The sequence below is a fragment of the Populus trichocarpa genome, chromosome 5 (genome assembly GCF_000002775.5).
Source record: "Populus trichocarpa isolate Nisqually-1 chromosome 5, P.trichocarpa_v4.1, whole genome shotgun sequence".
NCBI classification, from domain to species: domain Eukaryota; kingdom Viridiplantae; phylum Streptophyta; class Magnoliopsida; order Malpighiales; family Salicaceae; genus Populus; species Populus trichocarpa.
In genome coordinates this window covers 23,883,301-23,902,359 of record NC_037289.2, presented here as the reverse complement: position 1 = coordinate 23,902,359, position 19,059 = coordinate 23,883,301, and the positions used below count along the sequence as shown (strand labels likewise).

General features: G+C 33.2%; 3 protein-coding genes across 5 annotated transcripts; 1 reads left to right on the top strand and 2 right to left on the bottom strand.

Moving 5' to 3' along the window:
* Positions 1 to 2,662: 2,662 nt before the first annotated feature.
* LOC7485607 (probable BOI-related E3 ubiquitin-protein ligase 2) lies at positions 2,663 to 4,258 on the bottom strand. The gene is made up of 2 exons (XM_002306910.3): positions 3,677 to 4,258; positions 2,663 to 3,547 (listed from the first exon to the last, which is right to left on the bottom strand). Exons 1-2 carry the CDS (start codon positions 3,980 to 3,982, stop codon positions 3,047 to 3,049), a joined length of 807 nt encoding a protein of 268 aa, XP_002306946.2. The 5' UTR covers positions 3,983 to 4,258; the 3' UTR covers positions 2,663 to 3,046.
* A 4,683-nt stretch (positions 4,259 to 8,941) lies between these two features.
* LOC7493986 (uncharacterized) lies at positions 8,942 to 12,079 on the bottom strand. Of its 3 annotated transcripts, none has more exons than XM_052452743.1 (6): positions 11,672 to 12,079; positions 10,471 to 10,605; positions 10,226 to 10,304; positions 9,894 to 9,988; positions 9,508 to 9,749; positions 8,942 to 9,426 (listed from the first exon to the last, which is right to left on the bottom strand). In XM_052452743.1, the coding sequence occupies exons 1-5, from the start codon at positions 11,994 to 11,996 to the stop codon at positions 9,553 to 9,555; spliced, it is 831 nt and encodes a 276-aa protein (XP_052308703.1). In that variant the 5' UTR covers positions 11,997 to 12,079; the 3' UTR covers positions 8,942 to 9,426; positions 9,508 to 9,552. The 3 variants fall into 3 exon arrangements, with proteins under 3 accessions (XP_052308703.1, XP_024456538.1, XP_002306945.3); XM_024600770.2 differs by having other exon boundaries at positions 9,582 to 9,749; positions 11,672 to 12,078; XM_002306909.4 differs by having other exon boundaries at positions 8,942 to 9,466; positions 9,582 to 9,749; positions 11,672 to 12,075.
* Positions 12,080 to 14,307: 2,228 nt separating this feature from the next.
* On the top strand, positions 14,308 to 16,129 carry LOC7493985 (protein ALP1-like). Its single transcript, XM_002307703.4, has one exon. It carries the CDS (start codon positions 14,406 to 14,408, stop codon positions 15,957 to 15,959), a length of 1,554 nt encoding a protein of 517 aa, XP_002307739.2. The 5' UTR covers positions 14,308 to 14,405; the 3' UTR covers positions 15,960 to 16,129.
* The last annotated feature ends 2,930 nt before the right edge of the window (positions 16,130 to 19,059 follow it).

Sequence of the window (19,059 nt, the reverse complement as noted above, 5' to 3'; positions counted from 1 at the left end):
ATCACACATTTATGACACGACCTTGCAGCTAGACCCACATCCAATGCTATTGGGTCTGGTGTTGCAGTCAAACCCACTTAAATTTAGGCCATGCAAGTTTAATGTTATTATTAATATTATAAATATTACTCTTCGATTAGACGTTGCAACTAAACCTAAGACTCTTGGGTATAACTTTGCAAAAAAACCTAATATTTTTAGATCTTAACTTTTTATAAAATGCAAAAAATAATTGACCCGCGGCATCACGCGGGGCATGTAACTAGTATCTTTCCTAAAATACTCAGACATATGATAATATGTTTGTCGTTAATTAAATAATATATTAGTTTTGATTAATTTTAGATGACTCACACTCGTATCTCCATTCTACCCTCTACCATCAACTATATTATACACACACAGAGAGACGTCTATCAGTTGTATAGTCACACCATTTTGTAATTTACTAGGTTTCTGGCCCATTGAGGGCCCACATATCACAGAACAAGTTCCAAGCCAGGGAAGCTAGTTGGGCTGGCAACAGCACCAACCTAAAAGCTGGGCCATGATAGGTATACGTGACCACTGCCCAATATGGCTCGCCCATCCGCATGACACATCGGTAATGCCAGCGAGGCCCACGCCAGCCGAGCCAGATATGACCATCTGACTTCCTCGATCAAGGGACAATCTCTAGTCCCTCCAAACCACTTCTTTTTTACGTAAGTCTGTGTGTATAACAGACTTTAAGATGTGAAAATATATATAAAAAAAAAACAGACTCCAGGGTACAGTAAAGTTGACCCAGATAAGTCTTTTAAGAATTTTTATTTTATTTCTAATAAATATAAATAAAGAGTTTGTAGATACAAAAAACAAGATAAAAAGATTGTTTTCTAACTTATTTTATCAATATTATATTAATATTTATAAATAAAATAATACAATTTCATATCAATATGCATGTATAGTTTAAATGCATATCTCTTTAGTGTGCTTGTGGAATTTAAAAACATATATCTTCAAATCAATATATTTATAAAATTCAGAAGTCAACTCTTGAGTCAAATTGACTTAATAACCTGGCAAAAAGTATCATGTATAATTAATTAGCTTAAATTAATTAATTTTAAAAATAAAAAAATATTTATTTTATATGATGCAAAGTGCTTAAGTGTCAGGTGTCATTTTATATATATATATATAGATTTTGGTTTTCCCTTTAATTTTTCCCTCCAGCATCTAAATTTATCAATATAACATCATAAACTGGCTATTTTATAACACAAATCCTTGGTATCTTGTACATGCTAAACCTTTTTCTTTGCCTTCAATTTTTGTTGCATTACAATGCCATGTCATTTTAAGAGGATGTTTGGGATTTTGGTAGATAGTACTTTTTAAAATAGTTTTTTTTAAATACATTAAAATATTTTTTTTATTCTTGACATTGACTTATAAAACACTAAAAACATTAATATTTTTTTCAAGTCAAAAACACTTTTAAAAAAGAGAAAATAAAAAGTTTTGTCAAACACCCTTTAAATTATTGTTATTAAACTTAAATAGACTCAAGTTTATTAGCCTCCTAATTTAGTTTGGGTCCAAGTAAAGGTTAATTTAAAATCCATTTGGTTTAACCTTGTTGACCTGGCATATCATTATATGATCAACAATATAGAAAACATGTAGATCTTTTGGCAGTGAATGTCTCATTTGTTTTTTAACAATGCTTGTGATCTACTTTGATTATCTTTGATGACATTATCTAGTGTGTTAAATTTATTTTTTGGTAATATTGGAACTATCGTTGCTAGAGTTTCAATGGCACTTTATTTATTTTTTATTTTTTTTATATCTCCTCTTTTTTAAAAAAATTATACGATTTTATTATAAAAATTATTTTTCAATGGTCATTTGGGTATTGCAACATTAATTATTTTTTAAAGTATTTTTTTAATTAAAAATGAATTAAAATATTTTTTATTTTTTAAAATTTATTTTTGATACTAGATATTAAAATGATGTGAAAATAAAAAAAATTAAAACAAAGAAAAAAATAATTTTTAAAATGTTTTTCAAAAATATTTTTAAAATATAAAAATAAATATATCAAACTATATTATTCTACCAAAAAATTTATACACAAACACTTCTTCCAAAACATGTTAAATAACCTTTCTTTTTTTCCGATGGGAGAAATCATGCCGCTGCCGTCCCATCACGAGTTCCAACTCAGAAAATCCCGACCAAACAGTCATTCCACTCCCTCGTAAACGCTTCCCTGGTAGCAGACAGAAGAACACTGTAGGACCCCCACGATACAGATAAAAACCAACATCAAAGTCCGCATCTGCAGTTTTGAGCCAACTCTTTTTTTCCACAGAGAGGGCTATGCAACGCGTAGCTTCTGTTGTTTCGCAGGTATACCCAATAAGTCTTCCCTTTGGTTTCTCAAGTAGAGGACAGCTAGATTTTTCCGTGTTTAAATTTCGGTACTGAGACAAGGCGTGTGCAGATCAGAGCAGTCATTTATGGTTAGGTAGTCAGTTTTTATCTTAGCTAGCTAGCTAGCTTTAATGGATAATTTTATTGGAATTAGCAAAAACAAGAAAAAAAACGTATAAATTTGTGGCGGTGACAGTTCAATTCTTGTGTCTTGATGGGTGTCAAACATGGCTTTCAAAATCTCTCTGTCAGTTAAAGTAGAGTACATTGTTACTGCTACGGAGCTGGCATTGCTTCCGAGTAAAAAGAACCAAATAAATAAATCAAAATAAACATAGAAAGTTTTTCCTTTCTGCTCAAGCTAAATCAGGCAAAATGTTAATTAATCTAGAAAGGATTAAAGCAGGGATCCTTTGCCATGCCTTGTACCAGATATCATCCATATTTGATTTCACTTCTATACGGGTCTTAGCAGTACAAAATAAAAAATCTGTAAACAAAGACCGAGAAAAGCCAAAAACATCATGTTGGACACTGAAGGTATGAACAGCATGTGATGTTCCCAAAGATTTTACCCTTTGACTATTCTGTTTTGCATTACCTTGTGCCCTCCTTGTTAGACCCAAAAAACCTCCATGCTTGCTTCCTTCACTGATTTACAGACAGGACAGGAGCCAAGAAAAGCGTCGCAAGACTTGCACGAGCAGAGGTGCCTGCAAGGGAGAAAGATAATGCACGAGCTCCTGGAATTGCACCCTTTGCAAACCATCCTTTTTTGGCTTTCTTGATCCTGCTCTCTATCACATGTGCCACAACAAAAGGACTCTGCATCTTGGACTTCATTGCTGGCCATGACCAGTCTTCCTCTGAGTTGTTCAAGCGACTTGCTTAAATCAACGACCATTGCTTCCTTTTCTCTTGCTACTCTCTGACATCGTTCACTCTCCAGCTCTACTTTTCTCAGGCAGACCTCAAGCTCCATGGTTTTCTTTGTTGCTTGTGCCAAGTCCTCTTCTTTTTGCCTTATCAAAGAGGATACCTTTGATTCTACACTCTTAAGTGTGATTCCAAGCTGTTGCTTCCTTTGCTGTTGCAAAATAGTTCTTAATCTCCCAGCCTGCATTTGATTAAGAAAATTATCGTTAGTTTTTAGAATTTAACCTTCATTTCAATAAAATCACACAAAAAAGAAACCAAAACCAGAACTTGGAAAAGACGAAACAACGAAGCCCAGTTACATTCTTACCTGAAATTGAAGCATGCAATCAACTTCTCGCCTTTGCATGTCAAGCTGGACATCCAAATATTGAGAAAGAGACATGGAGAGAGAACTATCACGAGTCGTAGAAGAAGCAGCGCCAATATTACAATCAAAACCAAAGTTTTGAGAGCTATGATGTTCAAGGAAGAGACTCTGCTGTTGAGTCTCTTGAAAAACAAAACCAAGACCAGGCTCAAGCCCTGAAACAGGATTATTAAAGAAGCAATCCTGCATGCCACACATAGGCAAAAGGCCAAGTCTTTCTGGATACAACTGTGCTTGAACAGCCATGACAATTACTAGTGAAAGAAATTGAGAAAGGAAACAACAAACACCAAAAACGTCCCCTTCAATTCACAGCTTTCATGACCAAGCTATTAATAAATAACAATACCATGAAATCACAACGGATACGCAATGAGGGTAGGTTAAAGCTAGAGGGTTCTTGCTTGCTGTTATATCAGATGAGATGCATGATCTTTCATCTCTCTCTAAAGGCACGCTCTCTCTTTATGGCATAACCTTTGCCTTCTTTTTTGCTTTGTTTTTTCCCCCCTCTGATTTAACTGAAAGAGACCATAAAGATTAAAGAGAGGAATCCGTGGATTGTTTATATATATATATATAGAGAGAGAGAGAGAGAGAGATAGAGACTCGAAAACTGACCAAATCTAATTAAATTTGATTATAATTAATTAATGAGCTTTATGGATATTATTTGTTTGTGATGGTGTAATTAAGGAACTAAAAATGGAAAACCAAAGAATTGATTGAAATAAGTGCCCATTCGGGAATCATTAATTTAACTAATATCATACTCTCTTATTTGTTATTCTCATAAATTATAATTTGTAGTCTTCAGAAACTATATCCAGCTAAAAATTATCCTTACAGCTAAAAACCACAGCCACAATATAGCCTATAACTTTCCCAAATTTAAGTTAAAACCTAAATAATTGCAAACCATGAATTCTTTAGGGCAGTGTTTAATATTGTGTTATTAATTATTTTTTAAATATTTTTGTTTTAAAATGTATTAAAATAATATATTTTTAAAAAATTATTTTTATATTAGCATACTAAAATAATTTAAAAATATTAAAAAAACTAATTAAAAAAATCTAATTTCTGTTAAACGCTACTTAAAAACTAACAACTTTCCCGGGGAGTAGGGGCTCTGGGATGATTAAAAAATTAGTTTTTAGGATTGGGATGGAGAGAAATGATTTAGAAAAAAAAAAAAAAAACATTAATGAGAAAGAGGGGGTGGGGGGGCGGCGCTAAGCAACAACGTACACATGCAGTTTTTTGACTCGGACAGGGAGTCGCAGAAGTATCGGGCCAGAGGAGAGAGGAGACGAGGTGGTGTTGAGGGAGAAATTCACTCCGATAAGGCGTAAAAGAGTCAGACTTTACGTTACTAGCTATTTGACATCTGTTTCATCGGGTCAAAAAAAAAATACTTGCATTTTTTTTACACATTTTTTTCATAAAAATATTAAATATAAATTAAAAAATTCATATATACAAATGATAAAATAAATCAAGAACTATATATATTAATAATATATATATACATATACTAGCGATACTAAAAATAAAATTGAAAAAAATCAAAAGACAAGTATAGATCAAGATATTTAATCTTGAAAAAACATGATATTCATCCAATTATGTTTATTGAATTTATTTATTAAATTATTTTTTTATTTAGTCAAATGATATTGAAAATAGACGTACATATTAAATTGAGTAAATAAAATAAAAATGAAAAAAATATTATATAAGACTAAACATATCAAAACTATTATTTCCAAAAATAAAGTTCTTATATACAAAATAATAATAAAAGATTATAGACAAATCAAAATGATATTTTCAAAAATTAAATGCACACACTAACACCAAAAAACAATATATATATAAAAAAAATAAGAAACAAATTCACATATGAGGGATATTAATCAAAACATAAATTTGAAGATTATTTCAAAAATATATATATAAAAGATATCCGTAAAAAAAGCAATATAAAAAAATAGTTCGATTGTCGTGGCTTAACTTATGAAACTCGTGACTTGAACCATGAATTCAATCAGGTTCAATATTTCTTTCCCTTAAATTTATATTATATATATTTTTTTAAAAAAGGAGGCACTCAAACTTGCGGGCCTATGGCCCAGTGCCCAAGCCACTGGAATGAAGAGTCCAAAAGCAGGGCGTGAGCTTATTTTTTTTTAAAAAAAATATTTTAAAGGGGTTGATGACTATTTTTTGAGAAATAAAGCAAATAGTTGACATGTCGCCTATCAAGGTATATGACGTGTCATTTGCAATCTCAGAATTCGACCACCACAGTGGTGTCTGAAAAATCATGCAGCTAGTATTTTGCCTAAAAAACCTAATCTTCAAGTTGTTTCAACAAAAAAAAAAAAATTTTATTAACACCCTTATAACACTCACAAACAATTCCATAAACTCCAAATACTCGAAAAAATAGTCAAAAAAACCTAGAATCAAACCGATTTAGTTGTCTTTCTCGATTCAGATCTAGTCTTTCATGCAACATCGAGACTCTTAATAACCACCATGAATCCTTTCTCATTTGACGGAACTCGTAGACACCAAGAAAACCCGTTTTGGTGGTTAGAAATTGAGTGAACAATGACTTTTCCTCTTATCAATGGAATTCAACAATCTCACTCTCCCCCATTTATTTGTCCATGAACCAAAAAATAACACAAGTGAATTTATGTATAACTTTTTTTTAAAAATAAAGGGACTAAATTGTAAACACCGTGTTATTTTTAAACACTGAGGACCTTGATGTATTTTTCATCCAATCTCTGGCATGCCACTAATGTATGATGTCTTTTTCATTCTGGTCCCTCTTCTTTTAGTTCCACCATTGACTGAGAATTCAAACGCAATTGGCCTTATATTAGGATTAAATCGCACAGAATAAAACTTTAAGGACCAAAATGAACTATTAAAAATGCATAGTATATCAACAGTGTGTTTATGAGTTTGTAAACAATGTCGGCTCAGCAATAAAACCCCATGCCTTTTAGGTTTTTACCTGACAAGGAGGAATCAAATATTGAAGAATTTTTTAGTGCCTTTTTTCATGGTGCTAACTTCTATTTTTTCAAAGCATTTTTTAAATTGTTTCTCATATAGAAAAGATATCAAAATATTTTTTTAATTTTTTTTTTGATGATCTCGATGTGTTAATATAAAAAATAAAAATAAAAATATTATTTTAATATATTTTTAATTAAAAAATATTTTTTAAAAATACATGATGCTAAAAACAATTCTCCACGCTAGCTTGTGGAAGTATTTTAAAAGTATGGTTGTGGTTGCTTTTCAATGTGCTTTTTCGCTCGGAAATGCATTAAAATAATATTTTTTATTTTTTAAAAATTATTTTTGTTATCAGCACATTGAAATGATTTGAAAACACCAAAAAAATATTAATTTGAAATAAAAACACAAGTCAATTTAGATTATTACCTTTTTCCAGTAATCTTATAAATACATTTTCTAGCATCAGACATTACATTAGCCGGTTAATTAATTAATCATAAGCATGTTTTAATTAATAATCATGTATTAGATATATCAAATCCTTTTATACGATTACAATGAATAATAATAAAAATTAAGAATTATGATTAAAAAATTCTCTTAATTTATTTGAATGTATACTGTAACCTAATCTTTTATTATAAAATCTTCTTGTAAATGGATAACATACAGATCTTAAAAATTATAAATAAAAAGGAGTTAATTATAAAAAATAAATAAAAGGATTTTTTTATTTGTTAATGTGCATTAATTATGTAAGTAAATAAAACACGCTCTTTTTTAGGATAAAAATAAAAACATGCCTAGTTGTGCATTGTGCATCAATAATGTAATAGATACATGAATTGAATCTTATAAATACAGAACCAACAATGATTTGAAAATTCTAGAAATACATTAAGTGTCTCTGATACGTGATGTATAATATTTTTTAAAATTATTTTTTAGTTAAAATATATTAAAATATTATTTTATTTTATTTTATTTTATTTATTTCTTATATCAGTACATAAAAATTAAAAAGTACTACAAAAATATAAATTTAATAATTTTTAAAAACTAAACATATTTTTTTAAAACATCCAAATAAATATTTAAACACAAAAACAAACCATGGCCACCACCAATGACATGATAACAGGTAATATAAGTCCGTGAGATGTGCAAGATTGGAGCTACTTGCATGAGTTGTCCGTTACAATAACTCTCGAGGAGAATAACAGCTGTGATGATGCCGCTAAGATAACGAACAGTTAATTGCCAGGATTCTTGTTTCTCGGTTTTTTTACTGAGAATCAATTCTGGCCTTCCCTTGATTATTACTGCATCGACAAGGTAATTATGAGAGAGCGTTCAGATAACACAGGTAGCTCAAGGCTCTGTAAATTTTTGTAAAGAGCCAGATGGCAGTTTTAACCGATGAATAGAATGGTGTGTTAGGCCTTTAGCTAACCCTTTTACACGCAAAGGCAAAGCTTTTTCTGTGATTAGAGTTGCCTGCCTAAACGGTGTTTAGCTGTAAAAGCACTCAATGATGTCGAACTGGAAAGTTGATTGACCAAGGTGAAAAGCTGGAGTGTACGGGTTTTCCAGAGTATCGTTAAGGCCTTAACAGAAACGCCGGCCCAACTGGCAGTCAGGATTAGCGTGGGTAAATTAATTAAATTACCCAAAAATATCTGCATGAATGTGATCTGAGATAAAAAAAAAAATTAATTTTTTTAATAACAGCATATCAAAATCATTTAAAAATATAAAAAACTTATTTAAAATAAAAAAATTTAAATTATTTAAAATATATTTTTAAAACACAAAAACAAATCAAATTAATAACCCGAATCCATAATATGATACATAGCTTCCAAACATACTCCAATCTTATTCACCACCATAAGCTTTTAGTCCTCTCCTCTTGAATTTAAAAAAACTAGAAAATAGAAAAAATAAATTATTAAAATTGAATTTTTAATAACTAAAAGAACTTGATCACCTATATTAAAAAAAAACCAAAATAATTTTTTTTTATAAAATTCAAAGTTACAACTTATTTTTCAGTTTTTTTCACTTTCGTTTTATATCTTTAAACCCAATCATCTCTTAAAAAAAATACAATTAGATGCCAATTTGAGCTTAAAAAAGCTCAATTGTGCAAAATAAAAATTTAAAAATCAAATTACAATCAACAATGATATATATGAATAAGAGAGTAAATAGTGCATCTTCAATAGTAAAAAGGTTACAAGGTTTAGTTTTTTTTAATGAAACAAAATAGTTCCTTCATGATAGTATATGCCTCTTGCTTGATGGATGGATGTTAGGGGAACTACCACGACGATGATCACCGAGAATGGCAAATTTATTTTCCCATATCCATAACATAATGATACGGTTCAAGATCTGCAATTTTTTAACTAGCAGTAAAACCAATTCTTTGTGTGTTATTTTATCTCATTTAACTCCCATCTGCGCCCCTAAGGTCGAACATCATTCATTCAATGAATAAAATCAACCATCTGCTATGCCTTTATGCCTTAATTCTACTAGGCTCGCCAACTGCATTTTCCATTCGAGAGTACCACTCACCGATACGGGTATGCTCCACCATATCTTTACCGGACTTCAAGTATCGGATGGGCCTTAGGACGCTGAAAACAGCAAGATCAGCTAGGTTAGGTTTTAAGCCACCTGTTAAGAAGAAATACAACAGACCAGTCAATGGTTCTCGCCAGAGAAAAATCTCACACTGTAACAAATTAGAATGCCGAGCAAGATCACCATTGATGAAAAAAGAAACACTGACCAAGATATTGGCGACCCTTCAAAGCATCCACCCATGTCTCTGCAGCACCATACAAGGCTGCACGTTCATCAGTAATGTTATGTCTCTTCTTCAGCTTCTTCGACACAAAGTACATTGCTGTAGCACCAGCATACTTGGCTACCAACCTCTCCGTGAAGCTGAAATTGCCTGGATTTGATGAAAGCATCATAAGAGAGAATCAGTTAGCTAAACTAAGGATTCATAACAAAATGATGTAAAAACTTAACCAAATGAAACATTATCGAGATGGATCAAGTGAAGAGTTATAATGAGATTAGCCTGCTATCCTACCATGGGTGGTGATATAGTCAAATGATTCAAGAGCTTCAGAAACTGATCGATATATGTTTGGTGACAAAACATGCACCAAGTGATTGTCCACCCACCTACATCACAAATTTTTGCAATATCAGTTTCAAGAGATTGTTTGCCAAAGCAAAGCGTGGCAACAAACGAAAACATGTAATAATACTAGAATGTTTGAAAATATGGCAACAAGCAATTTGTACAGACAAGGTACCATAGCACTGAGAAAATAACTTGTATATATAGTCAATTCTCATTTATGTATATTTTAAGCCAGTAATTGCCTAAAAAGTTAAGTGTAGGAAATGCAACCATACCCACGCCATTGCCTTTCTTCATCACTGTCTGTGACAGAATTGTCTGGATGTATCCTTTGAAACAATTTATCAACTATATCTGTAAGAGTATAAATAAAACATATAAGTTTACAGTTATAGTAAAAATAAATATGGCACAAATTTGGTGCTTGTTTTCTCTGCCATGCACCACACAGAGACTGAGCAGTTTAACCACAGACATTCTAGAAAAAAAAATAGTAATTGGCAAGGAAATGCCCAGTGACCTGAAGAATCAACCATCTGTTCTCCATCAATTTTCAGTATAGGCACCTTTTTGTAATCAGACCACTTGATCTCCTTTTTGTTGATGGGGTTGACTTCCACAACTTTGTATGGTATATTGTAGTAATCCAAAAACGCTGAGAGAAGAAAAGGCAAACAAAGTTAAGAAACTATGTACACAGTGTAGATAATAATTAAGGAGACAGAACTTAACAGCTCTGCCTAAACCCTTAAACCAACTCTATTACCTGCGTCAGGACAGAAAATAACTACCCTGTAAACCTTTTGAACTTGCATTCATCTTGCTCAATATGCTACTATTCATGGCAAAAAACTGTCTTAAGTATACTCAATTACCTCCACAGGAGTTCAGCTATATGCATTCGTTTCATAGAAATCCATTGTCTGTAAGAAGGCAAAATACTTCACCCCAACAAAAGCCTTTTAGTATATCTATTGCAAAATAAACCAATAAAAGCGAGTTTTAGTGTGTGTTTAACATTGCATTAGCTTTTGTAGCTGTGGTTTGAAAAAATAGGTTTAAGAAAGAGTTTTTTCATTAGGACTATGCAAAACTATGGTTTGTATTAATTAACCAACACTTTCAAAAAATTATGGTTGTGGTAAAATGCAATTTCAACCTCAACGGACTACAATGACTAACACACCCTTATAGTACTCAATTTTACCACATTAAGCCCCTGTTCGGAAGTTTGATCCAAACAAAATCGGCTAAAATTAATTTTTTTATTTAAAATTATTATTTTTTATGTTTTTTAATTATTTTAGTGTATTAATATTAAAAATAATTTTTTAATATATTTAGAAGCGAAAAACAAGAAAAACCAATACCACTGTAACACACTCCAGACACCCCCTACAAATCCATCCCTACCTGACAATTTGGCTGAATAGAACTGGAAATTGGATAGTGTATCAAATCGTTTATCCTCATTAATTCCCATCAATGAATCAGACCTAATTTTTAGTGAAAAAACTGGAAAAATCAGAACTAAAGAGGAAAATGAAAAGAACTCAAATTTTCAACACTTTCATGTTCTAGAGAATTTTCCCATTTTCTTAATGTAAGCTAAAAGCTCAAAACTTTAATTCATTTTGCTAGGAAAACGAAACAAGGCAAACGATTTTCCAAATTCTCCAATTGCAAAACCAATTATAGAACATAGCAAAAAAATAGAGTACCTTTCACCTTGTTGCAGAAAGGGCAAGCTTCGTACTGGTAAAGAACGACGTCCTTCGGCATCAACTTCTCCACCGGCGGCGCTTCCTTAGCTTGCGCCTCTTGGGCCAAAGAGGAAGCCGCAACAGAGAAAAACATAGTCCCAGTAACACCGCGTGCGACGGGGGGATTTGATATCCTAAAACTTTCAGCGATTCTTGATGCAAAACACTGAGAATTTGAAGCTGCGTATGTGCTTATCATTGCTGCTCCTTGAACCAGCCGCTGATGAGAGGCCGCGCCGGAAAAGGCTCGGCTCAGGGTGGCTAGGTGGTTAACTCTTCTCATCGTGGCAAATACGATGTGGCTTCTCTCGCTCTCTAGAAGCTCATAAATGATTAGGTCTTTGGGTTTAAGCAGGGTTTTGGACTTTTGGTGAGGGGTTTAAATTTAATAAATATTATTTTTTTACTATTTTTTGTGGTTTAATTTCATACACGATTCATAATTTACTTCCACAAAACAAAACAACTCAAAAAAAAAAAAAAAGGAAACGTTTTTCCAAGTAATTATAATTTAATCCCTCTAATTCATCAAAAATAAATAATCAATCCCTACTAATATTAACAATAATTGCACGGACCTTTGACCAATATCGACCATACTTAATTTTTTTTTTAAATTCAGAAATGACTCTTTTTTCTAATAAAACTTTACCACGTCACCTATTTCTCCTCGAGCTCTATTTTTTTTATAAAAAATATTAATTAAAATGTACGGAATAAAGATATAATTTAAGAAGCAAGGAAGTTAATTAATAAGTTTCATCAAATTAGGAAAGGGCTAACAATTGTAAAGATAAGTACACAACTATGTAAGGTAAGTTTGTTTAAAAAGTGTTTTTGAAAGAATTTATTTTTTTTTATTTTAAATTTATTTTTTTTTAGTGTTTTCAAATTATTTTGATGTGCTGATATTAAAAATAATTTTTTTTAATATTATTTTAATATATTTTCAAATAAAAAATATTTTAAAAAATAATTGCAATCACACTTTCTAACATCAAGCACAATCTCATACCATGAAAATGATAAGTCAATTGAGAGGTTATCTCTTTATGTGTATTCATCAAGATACTTCCCTGTCCTTTACTATTGCAGTTATTATTATTGATACCGAAACGTGTGGTGTTTTTTTTTTTTTATATATATATATATTATTAATATTAAAATTACTAAAATAACATTAAAATAACATTTTTTTAATGCATTACTAAATCGGAGCTAGAGACCTAAAAGTGCTTCTAGCTTTAAAAAAAAGCCTTTTGATTTGACGGTTTCAACCAACAATCATAATTGTCAAGTTCTTTTGGGAACTAACTCGGAAAAAAACTAAACCTGAATTAGAGCATGTTTGTCTACGTTGTTGCGTCTGCGTTTTGCTTAAAATGCAGATGCAACAATGTTTGGTAATAAAAAAACGTAAGTTTCTATTCATGGGTCTCACCAAATTATGCGTTTGAAACGCATGGAAATCAAAAGCAGGTCCTACTTGCTTCTCGCGGCTGCACCATGCTACACTGTTCAGTGAACAGTGCAGCATCCCTCTAACAGTGCGAGTGAATTTTAATTCACTCGCACTGTTCACTTAAACATGTTTTTTTTATAGAAAAACTAGTTAACAATTTTTTTTTTGAAAAATCAGTGCAGTTAATTGATTTCACTCGCATTGTTCACGTGAATGTGATAGTAATTTTTATTTTTTTTAAAAAAAATAGTTTAAGTTGAATTAAATTTATTCGTACTATAATCTCAATTTTATTCCTGATAATATTTTATCTAATTTTATTGCACGCTCTAAAAATCATTGAAATTGTAGTTCTTGTCGGATGAATTTTGTATGTAATAAAATTATAGATAGTTTAATGGAACAATAATTTTTTTTATATAAAGTATAATTTATTTCACGATGTAATAACAATAGTTAAATCTACAATATTTAAATTAAAAACCATTAATATTAATATATATATATATATATTAAATTATTTTATAACCTCAATTTCAAAAGCATTCTTAACCAAACACATTAAACTACTTTTTGTTCAACCTCAATTTCAACCACAGTTTTAACCAAACACCTATTTTTTTAAACCAACTTCAACTAAAATTACTTTTTATGAAATAATTTTTTTCAAACCACAACCACAATAGCTACCGCAATACCAAACACGCTTTTCATGATTCAATCCAAATAAATTATTTTTATTAAAAATGATATTATTTTAAGGATAAAAGCCTTTCCTATTCCTTAGAGACCATGCCACTGGGCCATGCCAATATACTGGGCTACAAGCATTCGGCCATGCCATAGACTGGGCTGGAGGAGGGAGGTTTTAACCCATCAAGGACAAGCGACGAAACTTCCACAAACCATCCTCTTATTTCCCAACGTTTTCCTTTGCTATTCCTTAGAACATTGAAAATTCTAAATCCATCAACGCACCCAAACGGCCACCAGCCCGCCCTCTAAGTCTCTAACGCGTAAAAACTTAACAGCATAAACAAATCCAAAAGTCAAGTCTCCGTCAAAAGCATCTGTCACCGCGTTCACACGCTCACCGTCCACCCTCCACTACAAATAATCCCTGGATCCCAGTCTGAAAACATCTGAATTCACATCTCTTTTCTCTCTATCGGTCAAGCATTTAATCAAACACTATCTAATCTTTTTTTCTCGCACCATCTCTTGTTTGTTATGGAAATATCGCCTTTCCCATTTCTTAATCAAGAAGAGATTTCACATTTGTACAGTCTCTTCCAAGACATTGACAGCAACACCTTGGCAACCAACAGCAACGCTCATTTAAAGAGGCGAAGAAAGGATGGCGAGGAGGATGAAAGTGGATGGAAGAAAATCAAGAGCAGCAATAATAATTCAGTAATGAGCGACATCCTCAGCTCTCTTATTTTATTGGATGAGGAGGAAAAACAAGAATACCAGCAGTGGGCCATTGAGTCGCAACTAGACAAGGCTGCTCTCGATTGGAATCATAAGCAAAAAGTTGTAGCAATGAATGACTACCGCTCTGACCTGGAGGCCAATTTTTCCGATCTAGACGAGATGGATCATACAAGAACTAAACGTGCTCGCCGTGCTGCTTCTGAGGTTGCGACTGCCGCGGCTGTAACTGAAACTGCACTGCCTTCAAGTGGGCCGGGAGGAGGAGGGTCAGGCCAGCAGCAACAACATCGGCGTTTATGGGTGAAGGATAGGTCAAAGGATTGGTGGGACAAGTGTAACCACCCTGATTTTCCTGATGAGGAGTTCCGAAAGGCATTTCGGATGAGCAAGGCCACGTTTGATTTGATTTGCATGGAGTTGGATTCTGCCGTGACCAAGAAAAACACAATGTTGCGTGATGCCATTCCGGTTCGCCAACGCATTGCTGTTTGTATCTGGAGGCTCGCTACCGGTGAGCCTTTAAGGCTTGTGTCCAAGCGGTTTGGATTGGGGATCTCTACTTGTCATAAGCTGGTTCTGGAAGTTTGCTCCGCCATAAAGAATGTCTTGATGCAGAAGTTCGTTCAATGGCCTGATGAGGAGAAAATGAAGATGATCAAGGGAGAGTTTGAATCAATGTCAGGGGTACCTAATGTTGGTGGATCAGTGTACACTACTCACGTACCAATTATTGCTCCGAAGGTTAACGTGTCAGCTTATTACAACAGGAGGCATACTGAGAGGCATCAGAAGACATCGTATTCTATGACAGTTCAGGGAGTTGTGGATCCTAGAGGTGTTTTCACTGATGTTTGCATTGGTTATCCTGGTTCAATGCCCGATGATAAAGTGTTGGAGGAGTCTGCTTTGTTTAAGAGGGCTAGTAGAGGGGATTTGAAGAATGTTTGGCTAGTTGGGAATTCTGGACTCCCTTTGATGGATTGGGTTCTGGTGCCTTACACACACCAAAATCTGACATGGACACAACATACTTTCAATGAGAAGATCGGGGAGATTCAAAGGGTCTCTAAAGAGGCATTTGCTAGATTGAAAGGGAGGTGGTCATGCTTGCAAAAAAGAACTGAAGTTAAGCTCCAGGACTTGCCTGCGGTTCTTGGAGCTTGTTGTGTGCTGCATAACATTTGTGAGATGAGAAACGAGGAGATGGGTCCAGAGCTGAAGTTTGATCTTTTCGACGATGTTATGATCCCTGAGAATAGTCTTAGATCCGCTAGTGCAATACAGGCAAGGGATCACATTTCTCATAATCTCTTGCATCATGGCCTTGGCGGCACTTCTTCTCTTTAGCCACCTGAATTACATTATGGTCTCGTAGCTGCTTAAACTATTTGTATTCTTTTTTTTTTTTTGTGGTGGGAGAGCTTTGGTTATCTTGTTGTCTATTTTTTTGACGGGTTCTTGTAAAATATAAATTTGCCCGTCCTAGCTAATAAACAAAACAAGTGTACTTGCTTCCATTTTCGTTTTTGCTTGTTTTGTGCATAATAAATGCTCCTCCTTTTGAAAATGCAAGGCAACGGAACAATAACAGACCTCCCTAGTTCTGATCAATTTTGTAATGGAGACGATGAATGGCTGGGCTTGTATGATGGGCCTGCTCTGTTGGCCTGTTCATGCGTCTGCATTGCTGCTGTGCTTATGCTTTTCAATTGCTGGGACCTTGAAATACGCCAAGCTGGTGCTATTTGCCTCGTTGGAGTTGAAGATGACAGAAATGGGAACATGCCCAATCGGCTCCTCCCCATCCTTTTCTTCTCATTTCCCAGATGTTTTAGGAGAGGAGACAATGCCCAATTTCAGAAATGCAATCTCACTGTACCTGTAGTTCTATCAACTTGACCTTCAAGAACTATTTTCTGGCCATGTTGCCTCCCCTTCTCGACATGCACCTCCATTGCCTTCTTTTCTCGAGTTACTATATTTCCTCTGCATTGGTGGCAACGTGGCAATCATCCCTCTCACTAATGAGCTCAAAAGATACATTCCAGAAAGAAAATATAGAAGAAGGAAAAAAAAGGAAGCAAAGAACTTTGTTTACAGAACACATGCTGCATTTCTTGGACCATGCCGAATTCAACCTGTTGTCCTTCAACTTCAATTCGTGTACCTCTACATAACTGACACAATCTTGTAAGAACTTTACAAGTTGGTCAATCTGGTGAACCGCGAGCCGCTGACTTAGAATATATCTTTTCTTATGAATGTAAAAACTTTCTTTTATCAAAACAATATTATTTTGGTTTACTTTTTTAAATTAAAGGTTGAGTTGACTCGGTTACTCCTCAACCTGCAATGAAAATTTTAGAATAGTCAAATCTTATAATTATGCCATGATATGTCCCAGATGTTCCACTCTTCTCTCCTAAAGAATTAGCAAGAGAAAAATAAGTCAGCAACACTGAAGACAATTTAAGATCTAGAAAAAAACAAAATCAGGCATCTAAAAGCATGACAAAAAATTGAAACACAAAGTATTTCCATATATGATAAGAACTACCTCCGTAAAAGGTCAGAAATTGAAATTCTAAATGTTTTTTTTTTCATAAGCCAAGATTTGTATTATCAAAATCAAAAAGTAGAAGCCCCCCCTCAGTATCTAGAGAGTAGGTTATAGATACAATGGTTTCAACAGTGAAGCAGCAGCAATCATCCAATAGACAAAAAGAAGAAATAGCCTATGAAGCAAGAAATACAGTGGAATGTGCAGGTTACAGAAGGAAAGGAAGGCAGATTAACTATAGAAGAAATCCGCTTTAAGAATTCGGGTAGAACAAGTATGATTTCTAACAGAAGTCATTGTATCAAATCAATTTGCATATATCAAAATAAGCAGCTGTGGAACTTGGATAGGGCAATAGTGCAAGTAACAACAGAACATGAGTACAATAGTCAATACCAGGAGTTCATATTTGCGCATCAGCATTGTACAAAGATGACATTATTTCCGTAGGCAGAGAGAGCAGAATTGAAATCAACAAGAGAGTTCGGGAAGGGCAATCAATTGTGGGGCAGCATAAGAACATTGGGTTATGACTTATGATCACAACAATAGCATTAGCTACCATTTCAGATGAGAAAAATGGAGCAATATGATGTAAAGATCGTTTTAGATACCCAGAAGAAAAAAAGCAAGATCTAGCAGAAGCCTAGAGGAAGTTTATGATGCCATCGACATGCTTGGAGATAGGCAGTTTTGGAAGAGCCAGCAGATTCTGGATAGAAATCGATGGATTTACATGCCTGATCATATGTGATAATCACAGCAACATAACTTCAAGATTAAGGGCAAAACAAAGGTAGAACCATTAAAAGAAGTAGAACAATTGAACCAAAGTAAATGGCTAGTTAGGATCTCCATATGCTCTCCTGAAGTGAAGTTAATTCACTTGTTTGTGTCCTCATCCCATTCGATATCAAATCTGTCACACCATCCTCTAAGATCAGCACATGAGATTATAATGAAAAAAGAAGAAGATTAAAGCTAGGGGAATCCCTTGTGAATCATAAGCTGAGAATTTTAACACCCGTTTACACAGTTTTACTGATCCAAACCACATGATGCACAAGCAAGCAGCAGCATGGTCGTAAAATGAAAAGCAAAACTAATTATGCAAACCAGAACCAACATTGCATCATGGCTGATTTTACCTTTCTAAGTGATAGCCTGACGTGAATTAAAACGTTCAAATAAAGTGATGTTATAGGGATCACCTGAAAAGGCATCATCACGGGTTAGCTCAAGAGAACATTACTAGCATGGCGGGACGCCGGGACACTCTAATAACTAGTCATTAAGCTTGCCTTCATATCTTCTGTCTTACAACATTTTGTACCGTGCAAGCTATTGTTTTTGGAAATATTTTTTGTTTGGAAATGAATTGTAGTAATATATTTTTTTTAAAAAAAATATTTTTAATATTAGTACATCAAAATAATTTTAAAATATAAAAAAATATTAATTTAAAGAAAAAAAAATATAAAAAAATTATTTCTTTTCAAAAATGATTTTGAAAAGAAAAAATAAACGGCCTCTTAAAGGAAACGTAGCGGGTCATAGAAAAATTCTTTTTAAGTGCCAAAAAAATCTAAATATCGGTAATATGTCTTCTAAAAAAATATTTTAATTGAATGATATTTTAATTTAATATTGAAATGGAAACAAACTTGATTAACTTGGGTTAACTCAGGTTGACCACCGAAACTTTGGGGACAATCTTGGAAAAAAAAAGAGAAGCTAAATCCTTGATTCATTCAAGATGAAATTGGTAAAAAATAGCAATTGATTTTTTTTAAAAAAAAAACTTAAGTAAACTCGAGTCAACCAAGCAAGTTCGCAGCACTATCAGATTCAATAATTTTTTTTTATCTCATTTATTTTTTTTCAATT